At 46.2% G+C, this 21,307-nt stretch overlaps 1 protein-coding gene across 1 annotated transcript; it reads left to right on the top strand.

Moving 5' to 3' along the window:
* Window positions 1–94: 94 nt before the first annotated feature.
* On the top strand, window positions 95–20,937 carry ASB1 (ankyrin repeat and SOCS box containing 1). The gene is made up of 5 exons (XM_032277730.1): window positions 95–372; window positions 6,071–6,212; window positions 8,256–8,558; window positions 17,451–17,836; window positions 19,490–20,937. Exons 1-5 carry the CDS (start codon window positions 324–326, stop codon window positions 19,615–19,617), a joined length of 1,008 nt encoding a protein of 335 aa, XP_032133621.1. The 5' UTR covers window positions 95–323; the 3' UTR covers window positions 19,618–20,937.
* Window positions 20,938–21,307: the final 370 nt, after the last annotated feature.

Here is a 21,307-nt window from a genome sequence, read left to right as displayed (position 1 = left end):
CGGACTCAGGCTGCTGCCCCAGGCAACGCGCTCTCCGACTCCTTGGCTTCTTATGAGGGGAAACCACAGCGCAGCCGGCGCCCCGGGAGTCGGTAACTCGCGAAGTCCACGCCGGACGCCGGAACCCGCCAGCATCCAGCTCCGCAGGGAAGCCGGAAGTGGAGGCGCGGACCCGGAAACCAGTGAGGCCGGCCCTTGCCCGCCGGAAGCCGTGACCCCGACGCGGCCCCCTCGCCCGTGGCGCCGGAAGTGGTCGCGGGCAGCCCTGCTTCCTGCCTGAGGGGCGCGGCGGGCCTGTGGCGGCCGCGGAGGCGGAAGCACTCATGGCGGAGGGCGGCAGCCCAGATGGGCGGGCGGGGCCGGGGACCGCAGGTAACGTGCGCGCGGCTGCCGCGGGGCGTGTGGGGATGGCGAGGGCTGGCTCTGGCGTCTCTGCCGAGGCCCTGCGTCCTCGTCCCGGGCTGGCCGGGCCCACGGGGCAGCTGGGGAGCCGCTTCCCGCAGGCCGGGGTCGGGGGTCAGCGCGGCTGGTCGTGCGGGGCGGCCCCAGCGGGGACGCGCTGCCGGCTCCTCAGCCTGGAGTGCAGGCCCCACGCGAGATTTTCTCTCCGGTTAGCCGATACGGATTTGATATGACCCAACCGCAGACGCAGGCCGCGGGCCGCCCTCCCGTCTCAGTGCACGGATCAGGAAAGCCGCCCGGAGGGCGCGCACCTTTTCCCTCTGCCACCCACCACGTGACCCACCTGGTACAGCGGGCAGCCTTCACACCCCCCACGGGCACAGACCAGCGACAACGGGGACGCCATCTCCAGCGAGCTCGTCAGTGACACAGCATGTCCCCACCCGCAAGGGAGGCAGCTAGAAAGGCGCACACCCACCGTCCAAAATAACCTTATCCTATCCTCCACCTGGAGGGGCCCTGCCACGCACGTGTGAGGGAAGCGGTCAGGACAGGTTCCTCTTTCCCGGTGGTGTGGTAGGAGTCCCTTCTTGCCGGATTTCTGAGTTTGCCGTTCGCGCCCATGGTTTCATGTGCTCTGGGCTTTACATGCTTCCTCTCCTTAGTAATAAACCAAGAAATTTGTTAAAAATCTCAAAAGATTGACTTGGAGACTGCTGCGGATAGGCTTTTCCATCCCTCCCTCCCTCCCCATCACTTAAGAGACTTTGTTGAAGACCTACTGTTGGCTAGACCCAGCGGGGGAAACTGCAGTGACCAGAACAAGCCAGACAAAGCATCCACCACCCTGGGCTTTGGTTGGCATTGACTTTGACTTCAGAGACAGCCAGGGCCTTAGGGTCTAGGATGTCATTCCATGTGAGAGAGAGAGACGGAATGAGAGGTGTTCTGTGGGAAAAAGAGGACTAACAGCTACTTCCCGGTATAGAGAGGGGTCCTGGGGAAGGAACACTGGCTTTGGCGGCTGCACAGGGCTCCTCTTTTTTTTGTTTTTTTTTGGAGACGGAGTTTAGCCCTTGTTGCCCAAGCTGAATTGCAGAGGCGTGATCTTGGCTCACTGCAGCCTCCGCCTCCCGGGTTCCAGCCATGCTCCTGCTTCAGCCTCCCGAGTAGTTGCCCAGCTAAATTTTGTATTTTTAGTAGAGATGGGGTTTCACCATGTTGACGGGGCTGATCTTGAACTCCTGAGCTCAGGTGATCCCCTGGCCTTGGCATCCTAAAGTGATGGGATTACAGGGGGTCTTTTTTTTTTTTTTTTTTGAAGGAGTCTCTCGCTGTCACCAGGCTGGAGTGCAGTGGTGCAGTCTTGGCTCACTGCAACCTCCGCCTCCTGGGTTCAAGCGATTCTCCTGCCTCAGCCTCCCGAGTAGCTGGGACTACTGGCATGCGCCACCGTGCCCACCTCATTTTTGTATTTTTAGTAGAGAAGGGGTTTCACCATGTTGCCCCGGATGGTCTCGGTCTCTTGACCTCGTCATCCGCGCGGCCTCTGTCCCAAAGTGCTGGGATTACAGGCGTGAGCCACTGTGCCCAACCGAAGGCTCCTTTTTATATCCTCATGCACTGCTGTTTTGTTATTCAGTGGGTTTTGGGCCTGGGGTGGAGGGGCAACAGATTTTCAGTTGAAGCTTAAGTGCTATCTTGGGGCAGTTGTGTTGTTATTGAAATAGTTGGTCAGCAAAACACAAACTTGAAGTTGCTTTTGAATCTGGAGCTGGGGAAAGATTCTGAGGCTACTTTTGAGATGGACCAGAATTGGATAGCACAGAGGCCAGCAGAGGGGCCCCAGAAGAGAGCTCAGCAAAAGTCCTGCGGCGGCTTATTTACCTGTTGGTTATTGCCTTACACCTGAATCTTTCCCACTCCTACTTTGAACTTTTTCACTCTGTGGTAACCATAACTGTGGGGTTAATTACAGGGGAGGATAGTTACTGAAGGAAGACTGGGATAGTGGCATAAAGAGCTGTTCATGCCTGCTTCTTGTCTGGTTGTGGAATCAGCGTGAGCAACCCAATGGACTCAAATCCTGGAGGGCAAGGACACTTCCTCATCACCCCATCGTACCTGTGGTTGAGTCTTGTCTATAGTAGTACCCAAAAGAGATTTGATTTTAATATAAAAAAAAAATTTCAGCACCTGGAAGAGCTCCTTATGGAGGGTGTGCTTTATACCTGCATGTCCAGTCTCACTCTAGTACAGCATGGCAAGGCAGGGACTTGAATCCAAGCCGTCTGTGTTTTTGCTTGTTACGTACATGCGAATCTGTGTAACTATTTTTACAAAACGTAAATCTTCAGGAGTTTATTTTGGGTTGTGATATGAGGTGAATAACTCAGTGTTTCCAAATAAGTACCTAATGGTACAAATGCCATTTGTTGAATACTCTTACATTCTCGCTGATTTTGATGCTGGTTTATAATTTCAGGTACACTTTGGAGATAGTGTGTGTTCAGTTCCAGAACACTGTGATCAAGTGAATAGTGCAATAAAGCAAGTCATGTGAATTTTTTGGTTTCCCAGTGCATATATAAGTTATGTTTACATGATGCTATGGTCTATTAAGTGTGCAATAATACCATTATGCCTAAAAATATACACATTTTAGTTAAAAAAATATTGCTGAAAAATGCTCACCATTGTCTCAGCTATCAGTCACAAACTTTGCTGGTGGAGCATCTTGCTTCAGTATTGATGGCTCCTGACTCATCAAGGGGCAGTGGTAATTCTTAAATTAGATGACAATGAAGTTGCCATATTGACTGGCTCTTCCTTTTGTGAGATTTCTTTGTAGCATGAGATGTTGTTTGATGGCATTTTACCCACAAAAGAGCTTCTTTCAAAATTGGAATCAGTCTTCTTCAGCCCTGCTGCTGCTTTATCAATGAAGTGTATGTCACCTTCTAAATCCTTTGTTGTCATTTTGACAGTGTTCACAGCATCTTCACCAGGAGTAGATTTCATTTTAAGAAACCGCTTTCTTTGGTCATCCATAAGAAACAACTCCTCATCCATTCAAGTTTTATCATGACATTGCAGTAATTTAGTCACATCTGCAGGCTGTAATTCTAGTTTGCTTGTGATTTCTACCACATGTGCAGGTACTTCTTCCACTGAAGTCCTGATCCCCTCAAAGTCATCCATGCGGGTTGGAATCAACTTCTTTCAAACCCCTGTTAAAGTTGATATTTTGACCTCCTCCCACAAATCACAAATGTTCTAAATGACATCTAGATTGGTGAATCCTTTCCTGAAGGTTTTTAATTCATTTTTGCTCAGATCCATCAGAGGAACCACTATCTATGGCAGCAGTAGCCCTACAAATTGTATTAAATGATGTTAATACGTGAAAACCAGAATGACTCCCTGATCCACAGGCTGTGGAATGGCTATGTTTGCAGGCATGAAAACAGCATGAATCTTGTACGTCTCCATGAGAGCTCATGAATGACTTGGTGCTTTGTCAGTGAGCAATACTATTGTAAAAGGAATCTTCTGAGCAGTAGGTCTCAACAGTGGGCTGAAAATATTCACTAAATCATGCTGTGAACAGTTGTGCTGCCACCTGGACTTGGTTGTTTAATTTTTAGTGCATAGGCAGAAGGAGTTTTGGAATGGTGAGTGAGCATTGACTTCATCTTAAAGTCACCGGCTGCGTTAGCCCCTAACAAGAGAGTGGCTTGTCCTTTACAGCCTTGACACTAGGCATTGACTTCTCTCTAGCTGTGAAAGTCCTAGATGGCATCTTTTTTCCAATAGAAGGCTGTTTCTTCTACATTGAAAATCTGTTGTTTAGTGTAGCTGTCTTCACCAATTATCTTTTAGCCATGTCTTCTGAATAACTTGCCGCAATGTCCACATCAGCACTTGCTGCTTCACTTTGTACTTTTGTGTGATGGAGATGGTTTCTTTAAACCTTGTGAACCAATCTCTGCTGGCTTTAGACTTTGCTTCTGCACCTTCCTCAGCTCTCTCAGGCTTCATAGAATTGGAGAGAGTTAGGGCCTGGCACAAGAGGCCTAGCTTTCAACCGTTCTCAGCTTTTCACATGCTTTTCTTATTAAGCTTAATCATTTCTAACTTTTAAAGTGAGAGATGTATGACTGTTTCTTTAACTTGAACACTCAGAAGCCAGCGTAGGGTTATTAGCCTAATTTCAGTACTGTGTCTGGGGAACAGGGAGGGCTGAGGGGAGAGAGAGAGAGAGACAGCGAGTGACAGGGAGCGACAGGGAGCGGCTGGTTGGTGGAGCAGTCATGACCAGCACAGACCCCGTGGATGGATTAAGCACGCTATCTCATATGGGCACAGTTTGTGGCCCCCCAAAACAATTACAGTAGTAACATCACAAATCACTCATCACCATAACAGATAAAATAATAATGAAAAAGTTTGAAATATTCCAAGAATTACCAGATTGTGACCCAGAAGACACAAAATGAACACATCCTGTTGTATGAATACAGGGTTGCCACAGACCGTCAGTTTGTAAAAAACACAGCTCTCTCTGGAGCTTGATAAAGTGAAGTGCAGTGCAGTGAAGGGTGCTGGTATTGAGTTGTTTGTACTGAGGTCTTTCTGGGTGTTGATGGTTTGATTTATTAATCTTTATTTTGATGAGCATTCTGTTACCTAGTAGGGTAGGGCCTTTTCTCTGTAACTTACTAAAAAAACCAGAAAAGTTCTCCCCTATTTATATTTTCAGATAAACTTTAGAATATTTTTTGTGACGTCTGATAACAAAACCCCAAAGAAATGGTTTGTACTTTATTTAAAATTCCTTAAATATTGAATCTTTTTATCCAAGGGCATGGTGTGTTTTTTCCGCTTATTCTGTTCTTTTGTGTTGCCTTTCAGTTTTACAGTCTTCATTATATGGGCTGGATTTATGTTTACGTACATGTATTTTTAACCTTTTTGATTGAGGTGGAACTTCTGTATGGTCAAGTGCACCTTTCTCATGAGTTTCTTAGGCAGGCCTCCCTGTGGCCGTTACACAGGGCAGCATGGTAGGGAGTCATCCGTGTAGCAAACAGCAGCATTTACTCAGCCCTTGGGTTTTGCCCTACGTCTTTTTTTGTAGTGAAGGAGATGACGATGGTTCTCTTTCATAGTTTCCCCGTTTTAAGATATTCCCATATACTTGGACTAAATTAGAGTAATTGCATGCTAGATTCTTTGATACAGTATTGATTCAATCTGCAAATATTTTCCTTAGGATCTTGCTTCTGTATTCTTCAGTAGGTTTGGCTTATAATCCCTGGGCCCCACCAACGTTTAAAAAATTAGTCTTGTCAGGGTTGGTGTCAGGAATGTGCTAGTTTTATAAGGGAAAGTTTCTACTATTTTCTCTTTTTGTTTTTACAGATAGGGTCTTGCTGTGTTGCTCAGGCTGGTCTTGCACTCCTGGCCTCAAGTGATCCTCCTGCCTCAGCCTCTTGAGTAGCTGGGATTATAGGCATGCCACCATGCCCAGCTTGTGATTTATTTCTTGAGCATTTGAATGTGCCCCATAGCTGGGAGAGGGAAGACTTGCTGCAGATGGCACCCCCTTTTGGTTAACCTTGATAGGGCCTCCCTGAGCTAACAGGAGCCCCTCTCTTCAGCGCAGGTCGTAATCTGAAGGAGTGGCTGAGGGAGCAGTTTTGTGATCATCCACTGGAGCACTGTGAGGACACGAGGCTCCATGATGCAGCCTACGTCGGGGACCTCCAGACCCTAAGGAACCTGTTGCAAGAGGAGAGCTACCGGAGGTGAGCAGCGCTGCCCTGGGGCTGGTCCGGGCACTTGAGCCCTGCAGGGCTGCCTGAAGCTGAGCCCCATGGTCAGGATTACAGATAAAGACCTTGATGTTGGGAGGAATGTGTTCCAGTTTTAGAAGAAGGGGAAAAAGGAGACTGAAGCAGCTTGGTCAGAGTTGTAGGAGACAGCCAGATAGTGTGGGCAGGGAGACCTGACTTCAGATCCTGCTCCGTCATTGACCTTAGTGTTTTCTGGCTCTCTGGGCCTCTGTGGGTCTCAGTCTCCTGATGTCACCCCTGAAGGCAGTACCGTTTCCCTCTTCAGTGGTGGCCCTGCCCCATCTTGGGTCTCTTGTGGCTCTTGATCTCAGGAGCTTCTGTACGTTCACCTTCCTTCATCAGCTTCCCTGGCGCCCTCTCCTCTGCTTCTCAGGCCCTCAGTCATCTGCCTCCGGGACCTGGGCCTCAGCCTTAGGCCCTTTGCCTCATCACCTCTCCTTACTGTTCTCCTTATCAGTGGTCCCCTGCCCTGGCCTTGACAAACTCTGCCTGTCCCCTCAAAACGGCTCCAGCCCTTTGTTCACAGCAGCTGATGCTTGCCCCTCCCTCTCCCTGCTCAGGATGCCTGGGAGAGCAGAATTTGCCTGCTCTCTGGAGTGTTCTCTGATTCTTCTACGGGTTTAAGGCTGGAGTCCCAGCTAAAGCTTAAACTCAGCTGCAGCCGGGAGCTGTCCGTGCTGCCTTTGTGTTTCTGCTGTTCCTTCAGGACCCAAACGGCAGTGCGTTGATAGAAGCAATGCCTACATGTCGGTGCCGAGACGAATGCCACCACTTTTCTTTGGATAGTTTCCAAGAAAAGGATTTCTAACAGTACAGGAATGTGTTTCTTCATTTCCTTCTAGTGTCTTAGTGATATTTCATCAGAATAATATCAGTTTTTAAAAGAAAAATACCAGAAAGGACTGTCAGATGAAGATGGATGGGTCACGTACAAATATTTAATGTGGATAACTCAAGCCCAAAGCAAACCTGAATTAAACTTGCAGATGTAACAGTGGAATGAGAGTTCAGTGAGGCCTCAGACCTAGTCTTTTCTATTGCTTTTCCCAGCACTGTTTATTCTTCTTCCTTTACTCAGGTCCAGGGCGTCTCTGTTTCTTTACATTTTCCTGTTGCTATTTGTCACTTCTTTGGTGATGAGTTCCTGGAGCATTCCTCCCTTGACTTTCCTGTGCAGTCAGAGCTGGGGCACAGCTGGTGGCGGAGCCCGGAGGGCTGGCTTGCGGAGCTGCTCCTGCTGCATGTTCCTGGGGCCTGGTTTGTTGCTCGGGGCCCCTGAGCTTTGTTCTCAGTTACACCAGGAGCTTGCTGTGAACTGGTTGCGGTTGCTGCCTTGCTGGGTTAGTGGTTGGGGCAGGCAGTTGCAGTCTGATTGCGTTATCTGCTGAGAACTGAGTCTGGACAGGTTCCTCTGCAGCTGTTGGCCTGGGGTGTAGCCCCCATGCCACCTTAGTGATCCTTTAGGCCATCATTTGTTCAGTGCTAGAGGTTGGGGGGCCTACATGGTCACCTAGTCCTGGTGAGGATGCTGAGGCCCAGAGAGAGGCCCAGCCTCAAGCCTTTACATGTGGTAACTGGGGAAGAGCGGCCTGACCCAGACTCCTGGGTGAGTGTGCTGTTCATTTGGCCCTGCCTTCCAGGCAGACAGACCCTTTCCACCTGTGTAGAGGAAGGCACTTTGGACAGCAGTCAGGAAATCTAAGAACTAGGGATCTTAGTATTGGTGCTGATCATTCTGCTGATGCCTCGAGTTTCCTGTCTCTGGAATGGGGCTGGGAATGCCTGCCCTGCTCTGTCATGCCCAGGTTCCACAGGGGAAAGTTGTGTAAGCATTTCAGAAGGCAGAGCCCATTAACTGGAGGTGTGATTAACCAGCGGGGGACTTTGTCAGTCACCTCCTCGAGAGTCTGTCTATGGGCCAGGGCGAGGGGGGCATTGCAACCTGCCCCTGTTATGGGGCTGCATCTCATGAGCGCCCTTGTGTTCCTCCTGCAGCCGCATCAATGAGAAGTCTGTCTGGTGCTGTGGCTGGCTTCCCTGCACACCGCTGCGAATCGCGGCCACTGCCGGCCATGGGAACTGCGTGGACTTCCTTATCCGGAAGGGGGCTGAGGTGGATCTGGTGGACGTAAAAGGACAGACGGCCCTGTATGTGGCTGTGGTGAACGGGCACCTAGAGAGTGCCCAGATCCTTCTCGAAGCAGGCGCAGACCCCAACGGAAGCCGGCACCATCGCAGCACCCCCGTCTACCATGCTTCTCGTGTGGGCCGGGCTGACATCCTGAAGGCTCTCATCAGGTCAGTACTGCGGGGCTCCTGGCCGCCGAGCTCCTGCGGCCACTTCATTTTTCTTCTCTGTATTTGTAATTTTTCTCTGTTTAGAACTTGCTTCGTTGGATGACTCTCCTGTTTTGCTGGTCTTTGTAAAGAGCTGCTTCTTGGCTTTATCAGCTCTTTGTTTTTCTGCCTACGTGTTCCTTTATATCTGCTTTTATCATTTTCTGATTTTTCATTTTTTTCCCTTTTGAGTTGAATGCTTAGTCCTTTTTTTTTTTTTTTATTTGTTTGTTTGATTAAGAATGAAAACTTTGGTGCATGCCTGTAATCCTAGCATTTGGGGAGGCCAAGGCATGTGGATCACGAGGTCAAGAGGTCGAGACCATTCTGGCCAAGATGGTGAAACCCCATCTCTACCAAAAATACAAAAAAAAAATTAGCCAGGTGTGGTGGCAAGCACCTGTAATCCCTGCTACTCTGGAGGCTGAGGCAGGAGACTTGCTTGAACCTGGGAGGTGTAGGTTGCAGTGAGCCAATATGTGCCACTGCACTCCAGAGTGAGACTCCATCTTAAAAAAATAAAAAAAAGAATGAAAACTTGTAAGGTTAACTTAACCTTTTACTATAGTTTTGATCATCTTCTCTAAGCTTTTTCCTTATTTTTTAAGTAGCTCTAATTGAAGTTGCTTTCCTCTTTGTTCTTAGAGTTATGGAAGATAAGGTTTTAATAACACTTTATGCTCAGATGACATGGACCATAAAGTTTTCATTTCGGGGATTCTTTGAATTTTAAATAAGTTATTATTATTATTATTTTTGTTTAGTTTTTGAGATGGGGCCTAACTTTGTTGCCCAGGCTTGAGTGCTGTGGTGTGATCATAGCTCACTGCACCCTCAAACTCCTGGGTCCAAGTGATCCTCCAGTCTCAGCCTTCCTGGTAGCTGACACTGTAGCTGTGCACCACTGTGCTGGCTTATTATTGTTACTTATTAATGTCAGATTACGTTGTTGTGAATGCTTGAAACAAGTACATGACCATGGGCGTTTTATTTACGTATTATACTTTGTTAACCTAAATTAGGTTAACTCTCTCTCTCTCTTTTTTTTTTTTAAATTTTCTTGCCATTGGATATGCCAGAAATTTGAAGAAGTCTGTTAGTCTCTAATCACATTGTGATTTTGCCATTTTTCCCCTTGTACTTTGAATAAGTTTTGTTTTGAAAATGTTGATGCTAATTGAGCTCATGAAAGTTCCTGCTTACGTGTGACGCTCTGTCAAAACAAGAGCACTTGGCCGGGCGCAGTGGCTCAAGCCTGTAATCCCAGCACTTTGGGAGGCCGAGGCGGGTGGATCACAAGGTCAAGAGATCAAGACCATCCTGGTCAACATGGTGAAACCCCGTCTCTACTAAAACTACAAAAAATCAGCTGGGCATGGTGGCGCGTGCCTGTAGTCCCAGCTACTCAGGAGGCTGAGGCAGGAGAATTGCCTGAACCCAGGAGGCGGAGGTTGTGGTGAGCCGAGATCGTGCCATTGCACTCCAGCCTGGGTAACAAGAGTGAAACTCAGTCTCAAAAAAAAAAAAAAAGAGCACTGTTAGTTTCATTTAAGGCCAGTTTACATGGCATTATATAATATTTTTAATCCTAGCGCGTTTCAGTAGTTCTGTTTGCACTTGTGTAGAACTATTTGTCTAGGAGTTTTTGCTTTTTAATACAGTTAACATTATTGCTATAGCTGATGTTAGGGTCTATTTCTGTTTTCTTTCTGTTTTGTAACTATTTGCATTTGATATCTTTTCTTCATGTATGTTTTCGTTGCTTTCCCCTTCCATTTTATTATGTTTACGTCTTATTTTAATCATACTAATGGTTGCCTTTTTTTTTTTCCTTTGGAACCAGATTGGGTTTTTATTTTTCATGTTTTTAGTGACTTCTTTCCAGCAAAGATGCTTTTTTCCCTCCCTTACTCTGGAGACCAAATTGCTCTGCATTTGGACAGGGTGCAGTTTAGGTAGCTGGTTCTCAGGGAAGTGTTTCCGTATTGGAAAGGATTAGGTAAGGAAGGGTTCTGTTGTTAGAGGCTGCAGCCAGGTTGGTTCTGAGGAGCAGGGACCTGGCATTCCCTTTACCCAGCACAGAACATGGTTTTTAAATTAGGCACTGAGAATAAGCTTTTCTGGTTTTGTAAATTAAATAGCTACACAATTGGCTTTTGGGAGGATAAAGAAATGAGAGTGGTAAGGTTGTTAGGTTAAGAGGATGCTAAAGCTACGAGGCTTTTTTCCTCTTTTTAAGGATTTCTAACCTGATTAAGCCACCTCAGTCCCATGCTCGTCCTCAGCATCTTGGAGAATGTAAGCTATTAATTTGGAAGTGTTTTTGAGTAGGATCAATCAGTGAAATTCCATATTGGTTCCAGAAATCCCTTTGGGCATTTCAGTCAATTCATGATGCGCAAGTGCTTTGAAACCTGTAGGCCGACCGAGAAGTATGTACACAGATGCCCTTCTTGTGAAAACATTACTAAGACATCTTACTCCCTCACTGGAGCACAGGGCATTACTTGTCCAAGGCAGTACCAAAACATAGATTATTCTATTAAAAAGCTTCCTATAGTTTAAATTCCAAGATAATTGACTGTTGGAAGGTAGAGTGATGTGGTTAAGTTACTGAACAGCGATGTTATTTGGAAATAACTTCGCTCTGCCTTCCCTGTGCCAGTTCCCTCTTAGACAGGGCTCTCATCTTTCACGATTGCAATTTTCTGTCCCTCTATAAGTCACCTCCATTTTGTTATTTGTAAATTCCCTTGGTATATATTGCTCATATTTTAGAGAAAAGGTACAGAATGGTATTTCTGTATGTGCAAAAGTTATATTGATTTATTGAGTTCTCCCAGTGGTTCCTTGACAGTGGTATTAAACGCAATAGAATTTGGAAAAAATTCAGAATTAAAATTAACTGGATCTCATCCAGTATATTTTTATGAGTGGATGAAGGGCTATCTTTCCCACAGCTCAGCTTATACCAGATTGTCATATTGCCCAACATTACAAATGTTTTGGAAGATTTTCCCTAAGAATAAGGAGAAAAAAGCCATCACTGCTTGAGATCTAGTTTTCCTTTGCTTAATTGGTTGGGTGTATGAAATGAAATATGAATTTCTTGTTGGTTCTGTGTGTTTTAGAATGCTTCCCCTGTCACTCTAGAATGTCTTGGAGAGTGAGTGATGCTTGTGTTTGCTGTGGAAGCTAAATTGTCATGTGAGTGAGTTGGTCCCTGTTCTCGTCCTCAGGCCTGTGTTGCCTGAAAGTAGCTGTTTCGGTTCCAGGGGAACGTTTCCGTGGACACTTGGATGGTGCCGAGGAGGCGATTGGAAAGCTTGGTTGCTGGCCGTTCTTGTCGGCCAGCGCTTGATTGTGGCATGGAAGACGACGCTGTTCTGGCCTCCCCGCGCCCTGTGTGTTCTGGCCCTGCCATCGCTGCTCTCCACATACTGCCCTTTCGTATTTTCAAATGAAATACTTTGGTGGTGATGAATCTTGTGAGAGAGACATTGCAGGACCGTGTGGGGCTGATGAAAGCTCAAGAAAACAGGTGCTGACTCTAACGCTGACTCAGATTGGAGTCACTAATGCGCTTTGGGCAGGAATCTTGAAGTGAGGTTGTGTTCCCATTCCCTCCGTCAGGCTGCATGTGATCTCAGTGTGTCCATTACTGCTGATGCTCACTTCCATTACTTGTTGAAGATGGTGTCTGCCATGTTTCGGTACTGTAAAGCATTCCTGTTCTCTCTGTAATTAGGATTCTGTAGAGAGGTGCTCTGCAACTGTGTATATATCCTGTTCATCTCAGATTTTTAATTATTCATTTATTTATTTGTTAGTATAGAATCATGGTTTCTGATATTATTCAATGAGTTATTCATTATGATTGTTACTTAAGTTGAAATTCATATTGTCCCAGATTTGGCTACTGATAGCTGCTTCAAGCTGTCTCTGTCCTTTTGACATGTCCTTATCATTCCGTGAGTAGTTCTTTTCTCATGGAACAAGATATTCTTGTTCATCTTGCACTTTGACTGTCTAAGTCCTGGAATAAGTCATTTCTCCAAGGTTTCTTTTAGTGAAGAATGGTGTGCAGAAACCTACATCTGGATGCTAGGAGTGCCTGTTGCTTTTGGGGTGTCACTGTTTTCACACCCTCCTCCTGGACCAAGCTAAGGTTGTATGTACATTCCACATTTTTGTCTATATTTATTTTTTAATTTTTTGATACAGAGTCTCACTCTGTCACCCAGGCTGGAGTGCAGTGGTGTGATCTCGGCTCACTGCAGCCTCCACCTCCCTGGTTCTAGCAATTCCCCTGTCTCAGCCTCCCAAGGAACTAGGATTACAGGCGCTCACCACCACACCCAGCTATTTTTTTTTTGCATTTTTAGTAGAGATGGGGTTTCACCATGTTGGTCAGGCTGGTCTTGAACTTCTGACCTCATGATCCACCTGCCTTGGCCTCCCAAAGTGCTGGGATTATAGGCGTGAGCCACCGTGTCCGGTTTATATTTCTTTATATACATTGACAGGAGTTCACCTGGCTACCCTTAATCCAGGCTAACGCCACAAGGTTCTTCCTAGTTTCTTCCTTTCACCAGTGAGAACCTGGCTCCCCCGCCCCTTCACACACTACCTGTGTTGGCCATGTTGTCCCCTGTGTGGCACCAGCCAGCCTCCTTTTGTGGCCCCTTCCCATACATGGCTCCTGGCCTGTTTGTGCTCTTATACCTCATGCCAGGTAGCCATTCTTGATAAGTGGCCTCACTTTGCCAGGACTCTGGGAGCCAGGGCCCCCTCATTGGCTGATCCCTGTTCAGAGTAAAAATGATTAGGAGTTTGCACTTGGCCTGGAAGAACCCTAAGTGCCTGATGGAGAGCAGTGTATTTGGTCATCTCTGAGTAGAGTGACAAGGGCAAGTGAAGTCAGTGGAGTCATTTAGAGATTGGCTTTGGTGGACAATGAGGCTTCTAAGTCAGGTGGCTCCTGCACCTGCCCTGTGTGAGATTTGTTTCCTCCCATCCAAGCTGCTGCTGGGGGTCAGGAGGGGCAGCCTAGGGGTTCCCTTGCTCATGGCCGTGTGCATGCCCATGTGGAGAGCTGTGTGATGCTCCCCTGCCAGCAAGCTGTGCGTCCTGGCCTGGGGCCTTCCAAGTGAACCTGACGCTGGGAGTGGTTTGTGCTAATCATGGGAGTCCGGATGTTTAGTGTGCCTGAAAAGAAAGACGTCCTTCTGGGCAGCGCATTATGGCACCAGCTGGATACCTGATTGAGTTCATGTGTTTCTTTTTGCTTAAAAAAAAATTTTTTTTTTGAGACAGAGTCTCACTCTGTTGCCCAGGCTGGAGTGTAGTGCAGTCTCGGTTCACTGCAACCTCTGCCCCACTGGGTTTAAGCAATTTTCCTGCCTCAACCTCCCGAATAGCTGGGATTACAGGTGCTGGCCAGCACGCCTAGCTAATTTTTGTATTTTTAGTAGAGATGGGGTTTCGCCAAGTTGGTCAGGCTAGTCTCAAACTCCTGACCTCACGTGATCTGCCTGCCTCTGCCTCCCAAAGTCCTAGGATTATAGGCATGAGCCACCACGCCTGGCTGCTTTCAATTTTTAAGGATTGCTTTTTACTTAATTTTGTTTTACAACATAAAAAATTTACATGGTTCCAAAGTCAAATAAAACAAGGTCTAAATTTTTTTTTTTTGAGACAGTCTCGCTCTGTTGCCCAGGCTGTAGTGCAGTGGCACAATCTTGGCTCACTGCAGCCTCTGCCTCCTGGGTTCAAGTGACTGTCATGCCTCAGCCTCCTGAGTATCTGGGACTACAGGTGTATGCTACCATGCTCAGCTAATTTTTTTTGGTATTTTTAGTAGAGACCGGGTTTTGCCATATTGGCTAGTGAACACCTGGCCTCAAGTGATCTGCCTGTCTTGGCCTCCCAAAGCATTGGGATTACAGGCATGAGCCACCATGCTTGGCCAAGGTACAAATTTTTGGAAGTCTAGCTTGTATCCTTGTCTCCTTCATCCTGTTCTCTCCCTTCCCAGTAGATAACCATTAAAAAATTCCATGGTTTACCATAAGCACACTGCAACCTGCTCCCCCATAGAAACAGTAGTGGACTGTACACTCTCACTGTCCTGCTTCCTCCCCCCTTCCTGTGCTTGGAGGCCGTTCCGGAGCAGTGGATGGCAGCCCTCCTCACTCCTTTTCAGAGCTTCGCAGTGCTACATTGTGCAGATGAGCCGCAGTTCATTCAGCCAGTCCCCTGTTAGTGGACACGTGGGTGCTTTACTGTCTCCAGCTGTTATGGATAGTGCTTTAATGAATTGCCTTGTGCATACATTTTTTCATAGTTTTGCAGATGTATTTTGGAAATAGATCCTGAGAAATGTGATTGATTAACAGGTTAAATGCTTATGTAATTTTGCTAGTGATTGTCAGATTTCCCCCCTCCATAGGGAGAGTGTTTACTTTTCATTGCTCAAACAATGAATGAGACTTTCTGTTTTCTAACCTGGTCAATAAATTTTTGGATTTTTCCCAATCTGATAGGTGAGAAGTGATATCTCAGAATAGTTTTAATTTGCATTTCTGTTCTGAGTGAGGCTGAGTGTCTTTTCCTGTGGCTAAGAGCCATTTGTAGCTGTCCATCTCTCTAACTTTTTTCTTTTTTTTTTTTGAGATGGAATCTTGATCTGTTGTCTAGGCTGGAGTGCGTGGCACCATCTCTGCTCACTGCAACCCCTGCCTCCCAGGTTGAAGCAATTCTCTTGCTTCAGTCTCCTGAGTATCTGGGATCACAGGTGCATGACACCATGCCCAGCTAACATTTGTATTTTTAGTAGCGACAGGCTAGTTGACCAGGCTAGTTTCAAACTCCTGACCTCAAGTGATCTGCCTGCCTTGGCCTCCCAAAGTGCTGGGATTATAGGCATGAGCCACTGTGCCTGTCCCCATCTCTCTAATTTTTCTACAGGGCTATTGGTCTTTTTCTTTTAGAAGCTCTTTAGATGTTAGGGATATTAACCCTTTGTAACATTTTCCCCAATTTTTCATTGATTGTTTTACTTTGCTTATATTGTTATGTCATGCTTATGCCATGCAAAAGTTTTTCTTTTCAAAATTTTTATGTTAAAAACATTTTCGTTGTGGATTTCGTTGTCAGAATTAGGCAAATTTTACTTAGAGGTTTTTTCTAGTTTTTGCATGGCTTCATATTTCACGTTTTAAATTCTGATTCATTTGGAATGTATTCCAGTATATGCTATGGTGAATGGATTTACTTTTACCTTCTTCCATATGGATGTCCACTTATCCCAAAAAACACTTACTAAGACATCCACACCCCTGCCTTATTTGAGATGCTGCCTTTATTTGTATATGAAAGTTCTATATGCAATTTGGCCCATTTCAAGATTTTCTCTAAAGTTTCATTATTCTGTCAGTTTCGTTCACATACCAATACCACAGTTTTATTTTTAGCCTTTATAGTAAATTTCACTTATGGTGTGGCTACCTCCCACCCTACATTATTGCTTGACTTTTTCATCTTGTTTGAGCTTACAGATGAACTTTATAAATCAACTAATGCAGCTCCAGGGATGCTGTTTTTATTTATTTATGTTTGTAGTCAACTTATTCTAATAATGATATTTTCATTTATAAAATAAGTTTAGGGGGAATTATCTTAACAATGTTGCGTCTTACCCAGCACTGTGCCATGTCTTTCTGTTCTCTTAGGTCTACCTTTATTCACATTCAGTTATAGTTTATTATTTACCTTATGCAAATTTTGGACATTTATTGTTAAGTTTATGCTTGGATATGTCATTGTGAAATTTATTTTACTATCATAAATGGAGTTTTATTTTTATATGAAGGCTGTTGGTTTTACAACCTGTTACTTCAATAAGTTATCTCATTGCTTGTTAGTTTTTCCATATTATTTAGGGCTTTTCAGACATGTCGTATCCTCTGAAAAGGGGAAATTTTTTTACCTTTTATTTTCCAATCTTATGCATTTAATTGTTTCTCTTGACTAATTGCACAGGGTACCTTTAACACCGTGTTTATTAGGAGGCTGGAAAGCAGCAATCTGTCTCGATCCAGCTTTGGCAGGAGTGCTTCTAGCCTTTCCCTGTTAAATGATATACTGACTTCTGGCCTGAGGAAATATGTATTATCATGTTAAGGAAAAGCCATCACTTTCTGTTTTACTGAGCATTTTTAAACATGCACAGCTCTTAAGTTTTGTCATATGCCCTCTTTTTTTTTCCTTATTTTGCATCTGCAGAGATAATCAGAGGAATTTCCCCTCGGCCTTGTTTTACATTTGATTATATTCATAGTGTTTATAATATTGGAGCTAACTGTGTGCATTCTTGGGATAACTCCCATGAGGTCATGGTATATTGCTTTCTTAATATGCTTTAGGATTCTCTTTGGCTAATATTTTATGGAAGATTTAAAATTGATACTCGTAAATGAAATTAGTTGGTAGTTTTTCCTATGCTTTGGCCTTTGTCGGGTTTTGGGCTATTGTGCCAATTTCGTCAGATGAATTTGGAAGCTTCTCTTTTTCTTTGCTCTGAAATAGTTTAAATAGCCTTGGGATTATTGGACCTTTAAAGGTTTGAAGGAGACTTCCCTTAGGAATTACTGTATGTGCAGGGATTCCAAGTTCTTTCCTGCTGCCTCATCTTGCTGATTGTAATGAATCTATCTAATCTGTGGAGTCTCCTGTAGCGCCTGGTGTCACCAAATTAATCTGATCCGTGAAGTCTCCTGTAGCCCCTGGTGTGGGATCTGTGGGCTGTGGTCAGTCCCCTGCACATTCTGACTTTCCCTTTCTTCCCTGCAGGTACGGGGCTGATGTTGATGTCAACCACCACCTGACTCCTGACATCCAGCCCCGATTCTCCCGGCGGCTCACCTCCTTGGTGGTCTGCCCCTTGTACATCAGTGCAGCCTACCACAACCTCCAGTGCTTCCGGCTGCTCCTTCTGGCTGGAGCGAACCCTGACTTCAATTGCAATGGTCCTGTCAACACACAGGGATTCTACAGGGGCTCTCCTGGGTGCGTCATGGATGCAGTCCTGCGTCATGGCTGTGAGGCAGCCTTCGTGAGCCTGCTGGTAGAGTTTGGAGCCAACCTGAATCTGGTGAAGTGGGAGTCCCTGGGTCCAGAGTCAAGAGGAAGAAGAAAGGTGGACCCTGAGGCCTTGCAGATCTTTAAAGAGGCCAGAAGTAAGTGGCCTGAGTTCAGCTCTGACTTGTGGCCTGGGTTGATTGAATGAATCAAGTTGCAGCAATAAACAAACAAACAAACAAACAAAAAAAAAACTTCTAACTGAGCACTAGGCCAAAATGTTCAGTTAGCACTTGCAGTTTTCCAGACGGTTATTCAGATTGATCTTTTCTTTTTAAATTCCTGGATACCAAGAATCGATATCAGGAAATCTCTAAAAGTACATGTGTGTTGTTAGAACTCCTAGAATTATGTTCTCTCTCTCTCTTTCCTTTTTTGAGACAGGGTCTCGCTCTGTCACCCAGGCTGGAATACAGTGGTGCAACATGGCTCACTGTAGCCGTATCCTCCTGGGACTTGTGCGATCCTCCCCCTTTAGCCTGCCGAGTAGCTGGGACTATAGGCGCACACCATACCCGGCTAATTTTTGTATTTTTTGTAGAGATGAGGTTTTGCTGTGTTACCCAGGCTTGTGTTAAATTCCTAGGCTCAAGTGTTCTGCTGCCTTGGCCTCCCAAAGTGCTAGGATTACAGGCATGAGCCACTGCCCTGGGCTAGAATTATATTTTCTTTACCCTTTTGCTCTGCTTTCTGGCCCCAGATTCTTACAGACAGTGACTTCTTTTATGCCTGGTTTTTAAATGAGCCCTTGAAACAAATTGTAAGCGGCTTTCTAGGGTTCCTCACTTTCCCTTCTTCAGTTCCACTCAAGTATCGCTATTTTGGATTGTGTGGTAAGCCTGTTTTGTTACAATAAAGTTCCTAGTCTGCTTATTTATGAAGAAGGATTTTTTTTTTAACGATTAATGCATCTATAGCACGAGAGATTGGAATTGATTGTGGCTTGCTCTTGTCATCTGAGGCTCTCACGGGGATTCAGACACTGACCTCATGTGTCCTCTCTGACCTCCTGCCCACACGTCTCCCTCTCCCACCGCTCCCAGACTGGGTCCCGAGACATCCAAGTTGGTAACCTCTTCCTTCCCTGCTTCTCAAAGGACTAAATCCATTGTGTTTTTGTTACTCGATTTCCCTAAACCAGTTCATTAAAGCATGCTCCTGTGTAGCCTTCCCGCAAATAGTTAATGGTCAGCTGGGAACCATACTGATAGAAAAAGCAGCTTGCTTTCATGACTGTTCCACTCATCAGCTTCCTCGCTAACTGAGGCAGAACTTGGCTGTGCTCTTTTCATTGGGAGCAAAGTCGTCAGCCTGTGCCCCACAGGCACTGCTCCGCGCGTGTTCCTTAGGTTCTTGTAGAGCTTCAGGGTTTGACCAAGAGAAGAGGCTGACAGAGGCTGGGTGCCAGTGGCTTGCACCTGCCAGGACCTTCAATGGTCCACTGTGATTTCTTTGTCTAGTGCATTAAACATGGTCAGGTTGCGACCCAGGGAGCAGATGCCTGGGTTAATGAGGCTGTAAAGGTTTCGCTCCTTCCTCCAACAGAAGGAGCAGATTAGAAGACCTTCCTCCCTGGGGCCTCCTCTCTTCATCCATCAGGAAAAGCCATCACTTTGTGTCTCACTGAGCATTTTGAAGTTGGTAGTGAGCATTTGTGCAGTTCTGGCTGCCAGTCCCAGCTGCCTTTGCTCTCTAGAGCTAGGATAGAATTAACCTTCCTCTGTCCCTCCCTTTCTTCCCGTGACCTCCAGGTGTTCCCAGAACCTTACTGAGTTTGTGCCGTGTGGCTGTGAGAAGAACTCTTGGCAAATACCGGCTTCATCTGATTCCTTCACTGCCTCTGCCAGACCCCATAAAGAAGTTTCTACTTCATGAGTAGATCTCAGTGCAGCGGTTGATTCCAGCGAGAGAGAAGGTGATCTGCAGGGAAGGTGGACACCGAGTCCCGCGTGCTGTGCTGCTGGTGGTATCCTGGTGGCTGTTGCTACAGAAGATGTTCTCGTGGACTGTCATTCCTCCTCAGGTGCCTGGGCCACTGAACAGTCCTTGGGTCGTTGTCAGCCGAGAGGCTCATACAAAAGTTATTTTTGTTTTTCCCAAGTTCTCTATGTTGGATTTTCAGTTGCATATTAATGTAATGGGACATGGAATATGTACACATAAGGGCTGAGGTTGGAGGCCTAGTTATTTCCCTGGAGGGAAGACTCCTAGCACTTCTGGAACTGTGCTTCTATTTATTTTTCTACTTCTCAATTTAATTGTTTGATTAAAGCCTAGTATCTAAGTGAAAAGGGATTTTTGTAAGCAAAATAGAGGACAGAAATGCAGTTCATGAACTTGCTAGTTTGTTTTCCCCACTCCTGGGGTAACATGCACTAGTCATAGACACACCCCTTCCTTGCACTTCAGTCTTGTCTCTCTGTGGTCAGGTGTCGTAGTGATTGTCTTCTTCAGGGGTGGTTTTCTGGCTGCACAGCACCTGTTCTGATACCTACTGTGCCTCTCATCAGGTGTCATGATTTTTCTGCCACTTCACCTTAGGGAGCTTCCAGTGGTTGATTTTAGGAGGCCCACACCAAACTCCCCAGGAAATGACTGCCTTCCTTGGGACCAAGGACTGTTCCAACAGCATTCACTGCCAGTTCTAATAGGCGAGGATAATGTCTGCGGCACTGTCTCCTGTCCCCTACACACAACAGAAAATGAAAAAGGCAGTGGGTCCTCTGGATGGTTCTAGCCTCCAGGTGCATGGTGTCCAGTGGACAGAACATCTGGCAGTTGGTTGATGGCTCTTTTGTCTCAGTAGCTGCTTCTAGAATCTACGCAAGGGGATAGCAGTGAGGTCAGAAGTCTTTCCTGGCCTGCTGGGAACGGTGGCAGGGGAGAGAGATGACCTGGGTTATCATTGCTGATAGCTTTGGCTGCGTGGGTGGGGCTTCCCCTCACCCAGGGCTATGTAGCCAGGTGTGAGGGTCACCGGCAGGTGGGCAGGTGACTGTGGTCTCAGAGCTCTCCCAGGTTGCTGCTATTTCCCATGAATCACATTTTGTCATTTGGAGCCCATGAGGACCATTGTGTGGATCCATGGTGATTCTGGACTTCATATATATTTAGGAAGGAGCAGATTTCAAATCTGTTTAGATTTTCTATAATAAGAGAAATCCAATTTGTAAAAATTGAACAATGGTATTGTTTTACTTATTAGCATCACTGTGTGTCTCAGCAGGCAGGCAGTGCCTGGCCATTATTGCATTCTACAGCCTGAGGATGGAGTTCTATACCTCCCACCCCCTGTGTCACAAATGGGCTCTGTGTGGCAACCTCAGCTGACCCGGTTGCGTGCAGATGGAGCTCTGAAGGGAAGAACAGTCCTCGGGTGATTGAGAGGGGAAACGCAATTCTGGAGGTGTTTCCTCAGCTGAGGTGACACTGTGAAAAGCTGTGATGGTTGTGTAAATGTGGGCTGTGTGCTGTTCCCAAGGGGAGCTTGGGATTGGGTCCTGCTGAAGTCAGGAGGGTCTTCCCAAGAGAGGAGAGGAACCACAGGCAGTGAGCGGCTGGGGAGGGCC

This window comes from Sapajus apella, unplaced genomic scaffold (genome assembly GCF_009761245.1).
Source record: "Sapajus apella isolate SASKATOON/1434 unplaced genomic scaffold, GSC_monkey_1.0 scaffold10, whole genome shotgun sequence".
Classification (NCBI taxonomy): domain Eukaryota; kingdom Metazoa; phylum Chordata; class Mammalia; order Primates; family Cebidae; genus Sapajus; species Sapajus apella.
The sequence above is the reverse complement of the archived record's forward strand: the minus strand, read 5'-3'. Positions and strand labels throughout refer to the sequence as shown.